Below are 20,660 nucleotides of genomic sequence, written 5' to 3'. Positions count from 1 at the left end.
AGTGGTATAAAAATGACTAGAAATTACCGAGCAAAGTGTCAGTGGCAGGACGACCAACACGAGTGGTGGCGGAATAGCATGAAGAGTAGCCATGATACCAGGGACAGCTGCAGCCATAGTACGTATGATAGTAAGATTGTGTGAATGATGGTAGGACTAGCATGAATCCTGATTAGGGGGTTCTATAAATGGTAGTTGAAATAGTATGTCCAACAACAAGAGTAGTATGAATGGTAACATGAATTGCACGACCTCTGACCATATGAGTATGACTTATGGCTAGAATTATATGCATGTTGGTAGGAATAGCATGAATGATAACAGGAATAGTATGAATGGTGTCAGTAATGGTGTCAGTGGTGGTAGAATAGTGTGAATGACAGTAGAAATAGAAGCAGCCATAGTAATGGTGGTAGGAATAGTATGGATGATGGAAGGATATGATAAATGACATAATGAATAGTATGAATGGTAGTTGGGTAGTATGTATGATACTAGGGATAGTATGTATGATACTAGGGATAGTATGTATGATACTAGGGATAGTATGAGTGATAGATGGACTGGTATGAGTGATAGCAACAGTAGTGTCAACGATGGAAAGAAGAGTATTGATGATAGTAGGAATGATATGAATGGTCGCAGGAATGACATGAATGATAATAGGAATGGTATCGATGATAGTAGGAATATCAGGAATGATAATAGGAATTGTAGGAATAGTGGCATAGACGATATGATTCGCATCAAGGAGACTAGGAATCATGACGAACACTGGAGTCGCTAGTTGAAAATGGGAATGATAGCAGGAATACTAGGAATCCTAGCAATGCTCGATTTGACAGCAGGAATACTAGAAATAGGAAGGCGTGACCAATAATGTAGATTCTAAATATCAGACAAGATTTGATTGATATCAGAGCAAGGATTTCAAATCAATGATAGCAGGTTTTCCGATTTTAAGCAGTGAATGATAACTGAATCATATCATAAATAATATCACGTATACTTCAAATTATTAGAAATACACCGGGAATGCACAAAATGTCAAAAGAAGCAAAAACAACAGAAATACTAAAATTGATAACAGTAACATTAAAAGAAAATATAACAGAGGTCATCAAAATGATGACAAAAATATACAAAGTCCAGCCAGATGAACATAGAGAAACATACCGTAAGAACAAAACTGACAAAGAAGAGAGCACGAGTACTAGAAATAATGGCATGCATACGTATGTAAGAACAGGAATTCTAAAACATCACAGCAGAAAATCTTAAGATGATGGTCGATCTAGCTTTCCCTATAGATGAGATGGCCAGACCTTTCTTTCAGTAGACACTTGTGCTATTCATCCTGCCTTAGAAATGAGAAGGAAATGAAGGTGAGATTTAAATCCACTGTAAAGAACTGAGTGAAACTACAGCAGTTATGAATAATACATTCTTAAACAACGAAGATTATTGGGGAAAAAAAATAAGTTTGATAAGAGCGCCATGGCCTTGCCTTTGATGCTGGGAAACATAGAGATGATGGGAGGAGGCCTAGCAACACCAGAGTAGATGATAGGGAGTGTCATTGAGCCTGGGGTGGATAGGACGGGGTAGTAGAAATGCTGGAAACGAGCAATGCTAGAAATTCCAACAGTAGTGCTAGGATTGCTTGGAAAGGATGTAAGATGGCTGACATAAGGACGGATATGCAATGGGATTTATGCAAATTTATGCAACAAGGATGTTGCAAATGCTGAAACAGACAACAGCAATGATCCCAAGACAATTTTTGACAATATTTCTCCAATGTTGACAAAAAATGACAGGAATTTTGACAAAAATGATTGGAATGTTGATAAGTGTGACGGGAATTTTGATAAAAATGACAGGAATGATGGAAATTCTGACATGATTCCTAACAAACCGACAGGAACTTTGGCAGTTAAGACAGGAATAATGATAAAAATTATAAAAACATTAAGAAAATGACTGGAGTCGATGAAAATGATGACAAAAATGACGGGATGGCTAACAAGATGATACGAATACTGACCAAAATGATAGAAATGCTGCCTGTATTATAGGAATGCTGACATATGAAAGTTGACACAAAAATAACAGAAATGCTGACAAAATGAGACGAATGATGAAAATGCTGAAAAAATATATCCAGAACGTTGGCAAAAATCATTATAATGCTCACAAAAATTGTAGTTGTCAAATATTGGAGAAATATTGTCAAAAATTGTCGGCAAGTTCACAAAATATGTAGAAATGTCGACAATAATTGTAAGAATGTCGAAAAGAAATATATGAACGTCGACAAAGTATTGTGGGAATGTCGGCAAAAAAATGCAGGAAAGCTGGCAAGAATGATAATGGCAATTTAACAGACTAGAAAAGTGATAAAAATCAAATGCTACACAGGGAATGGTAAGGCTCATGAAATTATATGAAGGCTTAAAAAAAATGGGAATGCTGACACAGAAGACAGATATAAGGTGAATAGCAAAAATGGATGACAAAAATTACAGGAGACCTAACAAGAATTATTAGAATGGTGACAAAAAGCCATTATGATGGTAATTAAGATAACATATGCTCACGAGAATGCTAGAGTATTGATTGCGATAACCACAGCCAATCCCAGCTGTTCATCATCCCCTTGGAACTGGTGGATAGTTGGATATCTGGTTTAAGCTGGTGTGTGTGTGTGTGTGTGTGTGTGTGTGTATGTGTGTGTGTGTGTGTGTGTGTATGTGTGTGTGTGTGTCTGTGTGTGTATGCATGTGTGTGTGTGTGTGTGTGTGTGTGTGTGTGTGTGTGTGTGTGTGCACACTGGAGTAAAGCCACGGCATATATATATATATATATATATATATATATATATATATATATATATATATATATATATATATATATATACAAGGTTAAGAATAGGAGCAACACGAGTGCAAAATTCTCATCCTACAACACAGCAAAAATGATTATCACACACACACACACACACACACACACACACACACACACACACACACACGCACACAGTACAAATGTGCACGCAATTACACAGAAAGAAAAATCTGAGATGGCCATAGTTCTGTCTAACATGGAAGAGAGAAAAGTAAAGGATAGCTTGATCAGATCCTTTTAAGATCTTAGACCATTATGGTGATGCAGACAGTAAACAGTTCTTCGAAAGATTCAAGTATTGAACAACCAGTGAACAAAATGTGAAGCCAAATAAAAAACGTTTTTAAAAAGTTATCAAGAAGTACTTTCATGGCAACAGAACAGTGGATGAATTAAACAGCGATGACTTAGTGAATACAAACAGTATACTCAAAATCGAAGAAATATATTGTAAACAAAGTTCAAGAGATGAGGCCCTTCGAGTGCCGAATTCTTCCCCGTACAGTACAAATGGGCAATTACACTAAACACAATGAATATGGCAGTTACGCCAATCAGGTTATTTGGAACACCATCAGAAATACCAGTAATAACAATCAGAACGCAAATGAATGAAAAGTTACTTGTACCATGAACCATAACATTGTCTATCAAGGTACTTACCTGTGACCAGTGTAGCAATCAGAGCAGCCAGAGCATCAGCACGACCTCTCACGATACAAGTGAGAGTGGTCAGGACAACAGTACAATCACTCATGATACCAGCACAAACCACTTACACGATACTAGGGTGGCAACACAGAAGACCAAAACGACCAATCACGGTGCCATATGACTAGTAACCAACTCCACCAGTACAACCCATCAAGACCCTCTAAAGTACCACTACCACCAGTCGGGATACCAGTACTACCAGTGTAGGCACTAGTACCAGGCAGGATTCATGATCAATCCCTCCGTCAAACAAGGCCAGCTGAAATCACCAGGTAAACACAACCCACATGATGATAACACCACGAAACATCGGAGGTACCAACAACAGATTTGTATGACGCCACGACAACCCCTTCTCCAGTGACAGATGATCAAGCCAATATTTCTGTAAGTTTGGGAGATTATCTGTTTTGCCGCACGCCAGATCGATTCCACAAGTTACCAGAGAGATGATGGGGGTGGGGGGATGAGAGCTAGGGGGAGTGTTATGGAAGGGAGATGTTAAAAAGGTACATCATTGGTAACGAATGAGCCATACAGCTCAGGGCAAGATCTGAGTTTATTTCGTATCCTAAGATTCCTGGTGAGAGAGAGAGAGAGAGAGAGAGAGAGAGAGAGAGAGAGAGAGAGAGAGAGAGAGAGAGAGAGAGAGAGAACGAGAGAAAATATTTCCCCTCCTTAATCCAGCTCCATTACTGTGACGAAATCCTATACTATTCCCCTGACGGTGAACCCAGATACAGAGGCGCGTATAACACGACCCACCATCCACTCTAACGCATATGATCCGCGAGCATGACATATAAACGCTTTTTTGTAGCTTGACCTCTAATACCGCGTGCCGTGGGTTCCTTACCGCTGCAGTAATTCAATCTGCCACGGAACAGGAGCTAGAGGCCCGGAACATCGCCTAGACACGAAGTGTCGTGCCTCGGCCAGAGAGCAACCAGAGGGAAGCTACATCTTCGTGTTCCGTTGTTATAAAATCGTCCGCGTGAATTAGACGCTCCTCAGAGCTGGGAGGTATAGAGGCGGGGAGACAGAATTCTCCAACCGCCGAGAATAGGAGGAGGAAAGTGACCAAGAGAGAGGCTGGCTGGCCTGGTCTGGGGTGCGTGGTATGTCGGCGACTCGCTAACAAAAACGTTCGCGGAATCAGAGACGCGGGGGACGCGTCTTAACGGAGATGTTCAGAACAGATGGTTTTTCTAGACACGTGCTAATCATCCACGTAAGTTGTCCGATGTAGGGAGTGGGCTGTAGGCACAACATGTAAATGTTTTAAAGTTGTAGGTGATTAAAGAGCAGATGTAATCACGGTAGCTTGGTATTCCTGAAGATAGCTGTGAGGGAGTTGGGAGAGATAGTCGTGTCCTTTCCTCTACAAGGGTCCTCACGTATGTCTAAAGGTGTCTAGTGACCACAGTGGAGGGACCGAGGGAGGGAGGGCAGGCCCGTCAATAACCCGTGACTAATGCCGGTGTTGGCCATCCTTGAGGCGGGACAAAATCCGTGAAAACATACGCCAGACCATACACAAGTTGATTAAGCAGGGACACTTTACCTGCGCCAGGTAATATAAAAGAGCGGTCCTTCCCAGGAACTTCAATCAGCATCTATTGTTTACCTGTTGTTCTTCCTCCGGCGGGATAAACTCGACGGTGAATATTGCCTGGAGAGGCAGTATGGTTCCCCCTCCCTCAGAAAGCCCTCCCCTCCCCTCCACCACTCCCTCTCCCCCATCTTCCCCTGGACGAGAATTTATGATGCCTTGTTTACCTCCCGGGAGACAAGAGAGGTGGTCTGAAAGGAACTTCTCTATCTCCCCGGCCGGTCAGGAAGTCCCTGGTAATGATCGAACCAGACGTCTACTTCGCCACCATAATCTGGTGTAATCTGCTACGCGGCGAAATCTGCCCGTAATCTGTAATGCGGGAATCTGGTAAACTGTCGCGGGAGGTGCTTCCCCTAATGAGCCGTCCTGATGCCATCTCGACACGGCCCCTGTGGGTGGCCCACAGGACGCTGCTGCAGGAAGACCCAGGTGCTCATCCTGTCTGTCAGGAGATCGAAGACCAACTCGCCTCGCCTCTTGTTCCTATCAAGGACACTCACTCCCAAACCCCCTAGAAATCATGTCTGCCTCGACCACTTGGTACGTCTCCCGTATAACTTGAGGACGTGAACCTCACACATACACGTAGCCTGCCTGAGGTAGCTATAGCATTCAAACATTGTACTTCCTAGCAGAAGAAACGAGACTTATCGTGGTTTGTTATCATTCTTTAGACTCAGAAATATCAGTACACTATTCTAAGCAGCGAGTACTTGTGAATCGTAGCTCCATCGCCAGGTGACCAGTTGCGTAGCACTATCTGTGTTGGATCTCTGTAATCGGGTCTTGTCCACCGCGTCCAAGTGAGGTAGCGTGGGTGGTGCCCCCGAGGACATTAAATCACCGCTAGCCTACTATAGTGTGTGTGTGTGTGTGTGTGTGTGTGTGTGTGTGTATGTGTGTGTGTGCAGTAGTCGATCAGATCTGGTGTTCGGACCTCACGGCTCAGGACCCTCTGCCGGACGCCACTAATAGGGATCAAATAACTTATGGGATAACTCGATTCACGTCCACACGGCTCACCTGAAGAGCCGTCCAACTTGGCTACTTAATTCGCCCTGACAGCCAGAACACCTTAAGGTCTCAGACACGCTCGACCGTGATACAGAAATTTCCACTAATGGTTCCACAAGGAAATGATACCTACAAAGGCAAAAATAATGTCTTAGAAAACGTAGCATCTTTTTCCCCAAGACGTAAGTATGAGGTATATATATTGTTGCGTGGTTCACAGGCTCTTCATCTTGTTCACAAACTACCCGTCCTTTGGCCCCGCCAGAGTTTTATACGAGGCCGGGCAACGGCGAGTCAGTTGTCTTGGTCAATAGACAAGTTTATGGAGGGGAGAACCTGTTGTAAAAATGAACTCGGGCGCTCTGAGGGAATTAGGATGATACGGCTCTTTAATTTGTCTAAACGACCAGCTGGCGAGGACGACCACACGACAGTGAGGTGTGTGAACGACTTGCAAAATAAGAGAGAAATGCTTTATAAAGAGGAGGAGTGTGGCTGATCTATGGCCGTGGTGAGAGCAGCAGGGCAGTCCAGTTTAGCAGGGACGGTCAGAGGAGAGTTAAGGGCCCACTTTACAACGTTAGCCTACAATAATCCACTGTAAAAATCAGCTACATTATGGCCCAGTGGGCGGACGTAAAACTTTCGCTGTAAACCATCCCCTTAACGAAGTTACGTAGAAAAAAATATTTTTCGTTAAGTAAGATATACCGTAGAAGGATAGAATATGATTACAAAGTAGTCGACGAATCTAAAAAAAAAAAAACTTTTTATCCTAGAATATTAAAAGGAAAATCCTCAGGAGAAACAAACAATTTCCCCAGCGATGGAAACACATGGGGGTTCACCACTGAGAGAGAGAGAGAGAGAGAGAGAGAGAGAGAGAGAGAGAGAGAGAGAGAGAGAGTGTTCGGTCCAGCCAGCCAGCAGTTCATCAGGAGCGGCGAAGAACATGTGTCCCACAATTCCCCCGGCGTGTTCCCAGATAAGGATAACCGCGAGAACACGAGACTCGTCGATAAGAAAACCACAAACCCTCCCACGAGGACAGAGACCCTGGAGGCCGTCAGGGGCGAGATACAGACGATGGTGTAGTCGGGAGAGGAGCGAGGGTCCACCAGCTCGTTGTACCCCTCACCATGTGACCATAACGACCTCCCTCCACTCCCTCGCCACCAACCACCAGGACCACTGACCACCACCACCACTACTACCACTACCACTATCGCCAGCTGTATCTACAACCGCTAACCACAACGCTAGCACGACCCACACCGACGATCCTCCAGCTACCTGACATGTGCATTCTTCTACAGGTACGCGAGGATGTCCATCTTCCTCCACACGATGCAACAGCAACTACTGTAAGCAAGTCCGAGGAAAATAAACATGTACAGAAATATTACCGATATATATATATATATATATATATATATATATATATATATATATATATATATATATACCCCAGGACCCACGTGGCGCCTGCAGTAACAAGGATACACTACAAGCAGTAGCAGGAAAAGGATGAATTCCTGTGGACTAAGCTGCTCGTACAGTGACGGTGATGCAACATCGTCGAAGGTGACTTTTCACTCGTAACGAAAGTATAAGCAACAGCATTACAGCAACACCTTTGATAGATCTACATATACATTATATGCATTATCTATCTCATATATATATATATATATATATATATATATATATATATATATATATATATATATATATATATATATATATTTATATATATATATATATATATATATATATATATATATATATATATATATAGTTATATATATATATATATATATATATATATATATATATATATATATATATATATATATCTTTCTTTCTTTCAAACTATTCGCCATTTCCCGCATTAGCGAGGTAGCGTTAAGAACAGAGGACTGGGCCTTTGAGGGAATACCCTCACCTGGCCCAATTCTCTGTTCCTTCTTTTGGAAAAAAAATATATATATATATATATATATATATATATATATATATATATATATATATATATATATATATATATATATATATATATATGCGTGGAATGCAGACTTAAAAGAGCAAGAACCCCATAAAAGAAGTTCTAAGTTTACATGATAATAATAATGATAGAAATGATAATGATAATGAAAATAATGATTATAATAACAATGATAATGACAGTAATAATAATAATGATAATAATAATAATAATAATAATAATAATAATAATAATAATAATAGGTATGATAATTTTGAAAATAAAAGTTTTCCCATTCCAGTCTTACATATTTTCCCCTAACCACACCCGCTCTCTCTTTTCTCTTTATGTACAAAACTCACCAACAATTAAAAAGTTTGAAAAACACAATAGCTTTGAATTACATGTTTCAGTTACTCCAGTTCTTATGAGAAGAGATGGAAACCAAAAATTCATTTAGCATTCCCACTCTGGATAGCAATACTGAGGCACTGAAATAGAAAGCTGGCTGCTCTCCTGTCTCACTTTGATTCGATGAGCCATGAGCCAGAGACGTTAAGAAAATGAAGATCTGTCTATACCCTCACCCAAGGTCACTCCATCTCTGAATCAATTGAAACAACGAGCTACTGTCGTCCCAGGACCTTCATAATCTGTATTATTCAGCTGTCCCATGCTGTCTGCAGGTCAGCCTTGATTTTCCGAGGTCCTCTCCAGACACGTACCACTCAAGGTGAAGTCCTACACGTACTACCACATGTGTCACACACCACAGGGTTGGGGCATTACATCAACAGGGCGCCTGGCACCTCCGTCAGGGCAGAGGACTGGCTATGGTTGGATCTCCTCCACTGGTACGTTAGCAAAAGCAAGACTGCGTGAAATAACTTCAGTGATTTTATAATTCTTTGCGTAACGTCTACCAGAGCCCTTGCAACTCAAAGCATGTCGACCATATTGGTTAGCCACTTCCCTGTTATACACACACACACACACACACACACACACACACACACACTCTCTCTCTCTCTCTCTCTCTCTCTCTCTCTCTCTCTCTCTCTCTCTCTCTCTCTCTCTCTCTCTCTCTCTTTACATATGTATATGTATAGATATATATATATATATATATATATATATATATATATATATATATATATATATATATACATATATATATAATCACACCATAACAAATTTCTATGAAAAAGTACTGGCGTCAGCTAACACCATTTTAAAGGTTCCGGTAACCCAAAGCCGAGCTACTTCCAGTAGAGGGAGGGAAGTGTAGATTTCTTTGGATGAGAAGTTCTTTCACGAGGCTGTGACTCCCCAAACATGGCATTGATTTGAACATTCCGTTGCCCGCATCGCCTCAGCAATATAACAAAACAGCTAACATAGCAGACTGCATCTGACACCAATGCATGGCACAATATCAACCTAACATAGCAAATAGCATCAAACTTCAACACAGCACATGGTGATCAATATCAACACAGCGGAAAGTAATCACTGTGATCACCTTTGAAGGCAATCATTATCAACACAGCAGAGAGCAACCGATACCAACATAGCGGAGAGCGACCCATAAAAACACAGTGGGGACTAATTGATATCAACTTAGAAAAGAGTAATATTAACATAGCTGAGAGTACTTGATATCAATTTAGCGGAGAGATGCTGAATTCAACATAGCAAAGTAATCAGTAACAACACAGTAGAGTTAGAAATATCACAGAGGAGAGTAATATCAACAGAGCGGAGAACACTCAAAATCAACATAGCCGCCAGTACTCCAAACCAATATGGTAACTAACTTATAACATGAAGTAATTGTCAATCTCAACATAGCCATCATTGATCAGTATCAACGTAGAAGACTAATTGACATCAACATAGCACGAAGAACTACTACCAACACAGCGAAGAATAAGTGAATGATGTCACTATAACTCTCAGTAGCATAACATAGCCAAGAATAACTAAAAAGAAACAAAGTAGTCATTATAACAAGGCGGACCACGTCTGACTAGTGACTAACATAGCGAGCAGCTACTTCCAATTAACACGGGAAGCCAAGAAAATAGACAATGCCTCACTCTAACAAAGCAGAAAGTAATACTGTCGAACATAACACAGCAAAAATATATATCAGCATGTACCATCGGTATTTAACATAGCGAAGTGTGCGTTACTAGCTGTAACAGAGGATAACTCAACGTCCCAGGTAACGGATCCAGTACAGAGCGACTGTGAGGTCGACTGTAAGAGCGTAATTCTACCTCCAGGTCGAGAAGCGACGTATCGGTCGGGCCAATTATCCCTCACCCTTCCACTGACGGATGAGGTCGACTTAACACTACAGCGATGTTTTGATAATGATATTAATACTGATAATAACTATTATGATAATAATAAAATAGTAATTAACAATGATAACAAAAATGATAGTATCAATGATAATAGCAGTAGTGATAGTAATATAAATAATTTGAACAATAACAACAATAATAATAATAATAATGATAATAATAATGATAATAATAATAATAAATAATAATAATAATAATAATAATAATAATAATAAATGATAATGATAAATAATAATAATAACAATAATGATAATCTTACACATAAATCCAAAAATAATGATTATGGAAATACCAATTTGATCAAAAATGATGATTGTCAGTTGTCAAAATACGTTTGTTTTTCATATCACCAACAAAAACCAACGTTAACAACCCATGAATAATCATAATGATGAACTATATTTATAATAATGTTAGATACTGATTCAACTGTTCAGATAAATCATTAGAAAATAATACAGAAAACAGAGTTAAGTCCTGATCGAGAAAATCGGAATATCTATGTAATCTGTCACAAGACATCAAAGTATTTACTTATGTGATATTTTTTTTCGGTGGAGCCGGAGCTTCGTGTATTATATCACAGAAGAATTGACGACGTCTGCGATGATATCGCGTTGACGATCATTCTCAACAAAAACTATGTAGCCCAAGTGTTAAATAATTACATATATTTATAAAAGGAAAATTGCGACATTTTTTTTCACCTGCTTTTTTGACGTTGTTATTCCACGTTGACGGACGACAAAATCAAATTCTAAGGCGGAGAGTATTTGATCTAGATATCAAGACCAGATATGGGGTAACTTCGACCAAATAAAAACAAAGATTGGATTCTGAATTGGAGACACACTCGTCAAAGTAGTTGGCCGGGCAAGAGCTAATACATTACAGACAACTTATAGCACATTGTGGTATTAGCGTGAGTGGAGGACATGTATGGAGAAATGAAGAGAGGAAATCCCGGGGAAGCGGCGCTGGAGACGTGAGCGGACGACCTCGGTACAGATCCTAGCTGGCGGGGCTGGCTAGCTAGCGAGCGGGAGGCGACTCACACACACACACTCACACAAGCTCCCGGCAGCGGACATTTCCTCCCTCACCGCCGCTGTGTCCGGTGTGTTTCTCATACCACCACGACAACCTTGGCATCTCCTCGCATATTACTACTAGGAAACATACACAAGTAGGTTAGCTACCTTGACCGCAGAGCAGCGGTGCGGGAGGGCGTGCGGTCGGGAACAGCGCAGATGTTAACTGAACCACGAGCGGTGGTGACCGGCGGTCGACCGCTCCTCAGGCCTTACCTAAACTTTGCCCGTCGGCTAACGTTTTAAACATCAAGAAGATAAATGACCGCCCTTCCGCTCTCCTCCCACCGCCTCTTCACCAGTACTTTTGACACTGAACTAAATGTTATCTAGACTCCGTGTTGTTCTCACAGGAGCGCGGACAATAGCACGCCAAAAGCCGTTCGAATCATCTAAAAAACACCCATGATAAGATCTGAACACTTACCCGTATGAGTTCTTTTGTGAATCTTGAGGTTCTCTGAGCGAGCGAAGACTTTGCCACACCCCGGGAAGGGGCAGGGGAAGGGCTTCTCTCCCGTGTGGACTCGTATGTGATTCACCAACTTGTACTTGGCCTTGAAGCTACGTCCGTTGCGGGGACAACTCTGCCAGTAGCAGGCGTGGTTGGTGCACTCCGGACCGCCTACATGTTCCACCGTGATGTGCGTCACGATCTCATGCATGCTGGTGAAGGTCTTGTTGCACGGCTTCTTGGGGTTGGGTTGGTCGGGCTCCACCCACAGGCAAGATAACTCCTGCTTGATGGGTTGTCTCATGTACCTGAAGAAGGCCCCGGGGGCGTGTGCGGCGGCCATGGGGTTCATGTTCATGTGGTTCATGTGGCCGTGGTGGAACTGTGAACCCATCTGCTGGTGCGACCAGTCCATGCCAGCCAGTCTGTTCATGTTGTTCATGTGGCCGTGGTGGGCGTCATGCAGCCCGGGGAACATCATGGACGAGGGATCGTGACCCGCTAGCGTGGCCCCGAACATGGTGTGGTGCTGGTTGTTGGCCAGGTCGTGGGTGCCAAGCGTACCCAGCGAGGCCATGTGGTCCCGCCGGAGGAAGAGGTCCCGCGGGTAGGTCCCCATGTGTCCATGATGCATGGTGTGGTGCGACATGCCGTACCCATTGTTGTACTGGTTCCCTTGCGTGTGCGTCAGTCCGTCCGCGCTCATATGGTGGGTGGGCGGACTCAATTTATGGCCCATGAGTGACCCCATGTGGCCACTATCCATAAAAGGGTTCAACATCGTGCTGACGAAAGCACTTCTGTGTTCAAGTAAAAAATCACTTCACTTCACTTCTGGCACTGAACTGTTTCACCGTGGCACTCCGTATGACACGCGAGCAAGCGTGCGACTGACTCCGCCGGAGCGGGGCGACGCGCTACATTCACCACAGCACCTGGGCTTCGTGTGAACCCTCTACGATTCATCATTAAGGCTATAGCGGCAAGGCTCGCTGGGCTCCACAGGGGGTCTTGCCAGGCCACTGGTGCGCGCAGCAGGGCTCACACTACCGCTATCCTATTGGCGCACACGGGAGGTCGCGGCCACGCCTTCGGCACCACCCCTCACCATTCGTGTCTCCCAGTGGACGGTCACAGTTAGGTAGCTCCTCCCTCTGGGATCTTACCCAACCGCCACCCGGAATGTCCGCTGGAGGGTGGGAGCAAGGAATCCACGAGAGGCGGAGCTAATCGTGAACTCCTGGAGAGCAGCTCAGTAGGCTCCCGGGCTCGCTCGGAGAGAGCATAGGCCCGATCAGGCGTGATATTACTAAATTTCATCTGTTAGCTACATTGTAAACCACATTAGAACATCACTGTTCCACCCCCTCAATAAAATTTCACGGGTGACAACATACTCTGGGGACAGGACCCGAGCAGCAAGTTGGGGTGGTTACAGAGGCGGGTGTGCGTGTCAGCGGGACCCAGGGGGCGGGTGACCCCTGCCATGTGACACGGGAGAGGCAGGGCGACAACATGGCAGCGCCGCGGGGCACATCACACACGATACATTGTCAGCGCCACCACCCACGTCAGCGACTCGAATTACACAGTGAGCGCCTCCTCCCTGGTCCCTCTTGATACCATGCAATGCTTGTTACTTCAGACCCCCTCCAAAGACCTGCCCAGGAGAGGAGCTACTCCACCAGGGTAGCAACAGGCGCCACGTCAGTAATGTAATGTGGCACAAGCGTTGTTAGACTAGCGCCCCGTGGTGCTTCCCGACCGCTCTCGTGGGGCACTACCCAGGGCGCTCACCAGAGGCTTCTCCCAGGTGAGCCACGACGGAGCTACCAGGCCAGAGTTAACGACAGGCAGTGCAGCACGATCCTGCTACCATGACAAACGAGGATGTGCTTACTGGCCGACAATCCCTGACGCAGTCAAGGATCTGTGACACAGTCAAGGGTCTGTGACACTGTAAACGCGTCTAAGTTGAGTCATTGAACCAAAAAGCTTACAACACAATGCGGTGTTCATACGAGTCTGCCACCAAGCATGTTGGACAGGGGGAGGGGAGGGGACGCACTGCATTATCACGTGTCCAGGAGACTTCAACATAGCCACCAGTCAGGGTGACCACAACAGTCACTAATCCAGGGAACCACAACACAGTCATTACACTAGGAGGACCAAAACACAGCCACTTGTTGAGGAGTCTACAACGTAGCCATTTGTCATAAGACAGCCACTAATCTAGAAAACAGCTACACAGCAAATAAAATACAAAGGAAGATATCAAAACCAGCAGACCAGGGGGACTGTCCTAAAGGCCCCAGGAGAGAAGGAACACATGCTAAACTAGAGGGGACACGACACAGGCACCAGATCAGGGACAACACGAGTGTGGAGCTCCCTCCCAGTACAGCACAAACAGGTAATTACATGTAGATCCCACCCAGAGGGTCGAGGACACAGGTGATAGACCAGACAGACAAACTAAGACCGTAATGTTCAAGTCACCCTTACTCTTTACCCACCTGGTCTTCCTCCTAAGCCACCACGAAACAGTCCACTGGAGAGGTTTGCAAAAAAGATCATGCAAAATCATCCTCAGTCCATCTTATATACTCCTATCGAGAAGTACTCAAACCACCAGTCCTCACCCACTCTCTCTAACACTCATTTGAACCTCCTGCGACAGACTAGTCCACCCAGCTCACCCACCCTAACTTTACTGCATTTCGACACTAGAACAGCGAAGAGCCAGTCGCAGTTTGTATAGACCTCTTCGACAACAGTCCTTATCCCTATCATCGTCATCAATTAGTTGACTATGTAATAGCTTCCATGTTGGTGTTTATATGAAAACCCAAATCTCTTCCTGCCATTATGATAACAAATAAGCTGTATTAGGCCCACAGGCCTAGACAAGACTGTTCCTAAACACACCCATCAATATATAACCATGTACTTATCTACACTTAAAGCTTCCAAGCGCACTGATTATATAATTTGATTATCATATTAACTGATAACTTGCCTTCAAACCAATGCCACCCTATCTCATTTTTAGATCTGTATTTGTGTTGTTTAAAACTATTGCTTCGAATTTCTCTTAAATACTTTATCTCACTAGATTATCATTTTTAGTTTTATTCATTTCCTTCATTCAAGATAGTTTTTTGATATCACCTCTAACACTGCATCTTTCAAAAGTGTAAATCCAGTTTCTTTTTCAGTTCATATTTGTGTTCTCAAAAATTCTAAAAGATTCTATATCTATTCAAAACTACATGAACAAGATTGAACCCCATAGTCCAAGTGAGGCCTTTCTAAGCAGGGTAGCTTTGTAGGATACGATCCGAAGTCATTTTGTTCATATTTCTAGACATAAAATTAAGTATACTATACTGTTTGGTTCACCCCTTAAGTTGATACATTATTGCTTTGGTTTTAAACATTTGCTAACCATCACCCCGAGATCTCTTTTGCAAACTGATTTACCTGTTTCAAAGTCATCAAACTCATCGTGTTCATTCCTATGATTTTTTCTAACTTCACTTTACGCTTACCAATGCTTAGCTGCATGTGTCACTGTCTTGTGTATTCTGATAGTGAAATTAAAGTCATCGCAAAAGGCTATCAAACTTTCTATGATTTGATATTCAAACAATGTCAGTAACGTCTGCAAACGTATGCCACCGTGTCTTTAATATAAACAGAGGTCCGAATACAGATACCCTGTGGAACGCCATTTGAGACGGTGCCCCGAGGAGGCTCTCTCTCCCTTTAAAGCTGACCCTTTCGCTTCCCATCCATTAACTAAGTCTTCAGGCAATTTAGGATTTCACCCCCAACACTACTGTCCCTCGACCTTTGATAGCAAAATATCGTGTGACTCCTCATCAAAGGCCCACTGTTTGTGTTGATAATTATTTTCTCTATATTTCCACCCTTTCACTTCAGTTTATTCTGGATATGAACACCTACCTATCCACACTGGGCGAAGTATACCCCCATACAGACACTGGACCTAGGGTTGGTCAACCACACCCACCAGGCCAGAAGACACGGTCACACAGCATCTTAAGAACTGTAAAGCATTATGACCCATAGCACTAGTGTGGATAATGCCTAAGTAGCGCCATATAGGATGCTTAACATACATCACCTTAGCCTATCTTACAAGATAAAAGAAAATTTAACCTTAAACCACGAGACATTTATGCTTGTATTTCCCAGCATTTAAAGATTTAAATGACAAAACGCTCAAAACCTTGTTGGTCTTTGAACCACTTACAGACAAGTTTAATATTAAACCTTACCTGGCATATGATTTGAAGACAGTATTTCGATTTTGACCTCGGAACTTGCAACAAAAATTGTTTTCGATATTTTCCAAACAATATTTGCGCCAATTCTTATTTCACTTCAAGTAACCGAGCCACACCGAAGGCTACACTAGTGTTCCAAGAAACGCCCTTCAACTTGTATCTAAATCTGTTCTAACTTAGAATCGGTTTCCATTTTAATCCTCAGTATATATATATATTTACTACAACACCCTACATAACTGCAGCTAACCTCAGTCACCACCAATCATGTTTCTCAACCACTGCGAAATGTTGGTGTACAGAATTACAATAATTATCAACTGGCCATTAAACTCGGTAGTTACGCCTCTATTCCGAGGGGAACGAACGGGCACTGAACACTCTGTATAGTTTATATGCATATAGTACCACGTCACCGGATTGTCAACTTCCTCTCACCAGTTCCCAACGATAACTATTGCTGGTCTTCTCCAAGTCCGACCGTAAGTGCCAGTTCGACCATGATCCCGAACCCCGACTCGAGATGTTTCGAATTCGTGAATCATCGGTTCAGTCAAGGGTATTGATAGGTGAAGTGCTGAAAGACCTAAACCCCTGCTATAAGCTTTACCTTCTCTTACTCAGAAAATGTACATAAGATGTGATATGTATATATATATATATATATATATATATATATATATATATATATATATATATATATATATATATATATATACATACGCAGAACATCACAACAAACATGTGACTTCGTAAATGCAGACACATCACTATAGAGAAACAAAATAGATACTATATCATACCACACTAACCTAGTGGTTTCTGAACTCTTCCACCACCACAAACAACCTCGCTAGAACGTAATTGTCAATTATTGTTTAAATTCCTTTGTATTTCTTACTATTACTTGTGTTTTCAGGATCTCTATCCTCATTCCCTTCCTGTGTGACCCATACATATATTTTTGACAGGTATATGGATCATGCAGAGGAAATAGTATAGAGACTTGGCCAGCATAAGTACTGCAGTTGTTAACTGTGTGATCCTTGACTTGGTTATCTACCTCACCGAGTAATAACATACTGTCCCGTCCCTAGTAACACGTGACAAGTAACACTGGTATACTGGCCCATTTGTTCGACGTTGTCAAGGGTTTGCAAGTCCAGTGTTACATATACGTCAAGATGGTAACACAAGGAAATCTATTTATTAGTAAAAGAAAAAAAGTGAAAAATGAAAAATATACGACTTTCGGAACACTGTAATCACTTATAATCCATACGATGAGCTCGTCCAATTCACGGTACCGTATGTGTCAGGTCACGACCTCGCATGACAGGTTGCCCGCCTACCAATTTCTCTCACCTCATTCTAGCAACACATCCTCACATACCACCACCCTCACCTGCCACCTCTCCCTCCACTAGCCACAATGTGATTAGCATTAGATCGCATTTGCCATCACTATTGCCCATCAGTTCCCTTCCCATTGCCACCACCATCACCACTCTCGACATTCCTCTGTAGCAGTCTCCCCTGAAACCATTTCTACCACCACTGGTTCGATACTGCCACCAGCCTGCCAACACCAAGAGCATCTTACGCTATTCTTACTCACTTCCCTTGCTGGTGTTCAAGCATCATCACCAGCATCTCCACCGTCAGTGTCAGGTAAGTCACCAGCATCACTAGCACCACCAGTCTCTACTACTATGGACTGTCTCCACAGTAGCCAACAGTCTCCAACACTAAGGTCTTTCTCCAATATCAGTACCAGTCTCCGTCACCAAGAACTGTCTCCACAAACACTCTACTCTTCCTCCTCCTCCTCCTCCTCCTTCTCCTCTCCTCCTCCTCCTCCTCCTCCTCCTCCTCCACCTCCCCACGATCAATCTTACACCCTCACGCCCACACTCTAGTCTTCTTCCTTCACCCCCGACCCTATTCTCCTGACCTGAACTTCATCTCCATTCGCCCTATTATCAAGTTAGGGCAAAACTCCTCCAAAAGGTCCTTCAAGACGCTTTGTCGAAGCAGAGGACACCATTGTGGGGTGTGAGCTGCGGCCCAAGAACGCCATTGTCGGCCAGGGAGTAGCGGTCCAACCGAGGTATTGTCAGGCAGGCCGTAGCTAAACCGATCATCACTTCGAGAGTCCATGAAGGGTTCTCGTCTGCCACGGCGCGAGGCGACTCAACCTCTTGTTTACTGGTGCTCTTCCTGACGTTCTCCTGACGGTGGTGATGATCCACCTCCTCTTCCTCCTAACACTCTTCTGCTGTTGTGGTAATAAAGATCTTCCTTGATGTCTCTGTGTCGACGATGGTGGTCCTCCTGACATCTTAGCGATACAGAGACAAGAAGGTTGATAGGTTCAAATTAAGACTCTGTAACGATACATGAAAAACCTATATAGATTACACATGTGGACAGAAAAGTGGCTAATGAAATTCAATATTGAAAAAGTAGAGATCTAGAGTTCCATCTCAAAATCATAGATACGTGAGAAATCAGTATGTGAGTCAGAACTTTGAGCACTGACAAGCACCAACCTAAAACCAGGGCTACAATGTAAAAGCGTCCGAAATAAACTGAACAGAATACTTGTATCTATTTCTAAATGTGATAGCAATATTTGTACAAATGTTATAATAAAGTTACGTCTCTTTCAAGTGGGACCACATCTTGATTATGCGAGTGTGCTTCTTAGCATATAAATTCTCCAGTAAGCACACTGACAAGAATGACAGAAAAGATCCCTGGCATTAGATATCTCTTCTTTAAGGAACGACGAAGGAAATTCAGTTTCTATCTCCTAAAAAAGACGTACAGTAAAGATGATATGATCGAAATATACAAGTGGAAGAGAGGGCGAAATAAAGAGGATCTCAATAAGATACTCGGAATGTTCAAGCAAGAGAGAATCCTCAACAGTGGTTTCAAACTCGACGGGTTTAGATTTAACAAGGTTATAGGAACACTGGTTTGGAGATGAAAATGTTGATGGGTCGGATAAGTTACCAAATAGGACAGTAAGTACAAAAACTACACAAGATTTCAAGTGCGTATTAGATGGTTAGATGAGTGAGAATGGGGGAATGTGGAGAGGAGTTACCTAGCCTCCACCTATCCTTTGTTATGCTTGCCCCCACCTACCGCCTGCTATGCTAGCCTCCACCTGCCCCTTTCTATGCTTGCCCCCACTTGCCCCTTGATATGCTTCTCCCCACCCAGCCCCTGCTATTTGCCCTCCACCCAAATCATCACGGATGCTCTACGTTTCTGTGTACAATGTGACACATAAGAGCCTTTTGTGGTTTGCAGACTGTAAGGTCATAGTTGCTGCGAGGTGGAGTCGGAGGCTGTACGATGATAATCACGTCTCTCGTGCAGAGGACTTCGCACCAGCCGACTTCCATCCTTCCTCCAACCTCCTCAACCAACCAACCTCTCATCTCCTGCCCCACCTCCCTTCCTAACTCCCTCACCCTCACTCGTGTTCGCCTCATCTCCAACCCTCCACAACACTATGGCTGGGTATTAGTACCCTATTAAGATATTAAGAATGGAGAAGAATAGGTCCAGATGTTAAGGATTTGCTATGAGGCTGTGTGTGTGTGTGTGTGTGTGTGTGTGTGTGTGTGTGTGTGTGTGTGTGTGTGTGTGTGTGTGTGTGTGTGTGTGGCGAGGTGAGGCCGTGCCTGGTATGGTAAACAACATAACAATACAGGAACCTGCACTATGCCCTCTGACCTTTACGAGCTGACAACTCTACGTAGGGAAGTAAGGATGACGGAGTCTAGGCATCAAGTGGGCCATACAATTTTTGAGTTTGTGTACCATTAATAATGTGAGATGCCAAGCTTGCAATATCTAGTAGGCTTTTCTATGGTCTATCATTCAAATCGTGACTTTGAAGACATACTTTTGACAGAACTTGGTGCATCTGTGATATACAAAACCACAGGGGTCACTATCTGAAGCAACATGTTGAAGGAAAAGAATTTCGAGTGTAACACAACAATAAACGAAGCGTGGGATGACTATGGTTAGTAAGGCGGTGGAGGTGGTCAGGTGTAGCAGTTTGGGGACCTGGGAATACCCTGAGGTGGGTCCAGGTCACCGCAGGTCATCAGAGGGTCACACCACATATCATTACCAGACATTTAGGTTTAGCCATCCTCACATCGTCT

General features: G+C 43.2%; 1 protein-coding gene across 1 annotated transcript in view; it reads right to left on the bottom strand.

The window, feature by feature from the left end:
- The window catches only part of LOC139749002 (zinc finger protein ZIC 1-like), a 37,492-nt gene extending 24,106 nt beyond the window's left edge, over positions 1 to 13,386 (bottom strand). The window contains exon 1 of the mRNA XM_071662372.1: positions 12,125 to 13,386. Within this exon, the coding sequence (XP_071518473.1) occupies positions 12,125 to 12,932 (808 nt within the window). The 5' untranslated portion in view covers positions 12,933 to 13,386. The remainder of the gene's footprint in view (positions 1 to 12,124) is intronic.
- Positions 13,387 to 20,660: the final 7,274 nt, after the last annotated feature.

Source organism: Panulirus ornatus, chromosome 6, assembly GCF_036320965.1.
Source record: "Panulirus ornatus isolate Po-2019 chromosome 6, ASM3632096v1, whole genome shotgun sequence".
NCBI classification, from domain to species: domain Eukaryota; kingdom Metazoa; phylum Arthropoda; class Malacostraca; order Decapoda; family Palinuridae; genus Panulirus; species Panulirus ornatus.
The sequence above is the reverse complement of the archived record's forward strand: the minus strand, read 5'-3'. Positions and strand labels throughout refer to the sequence as shown.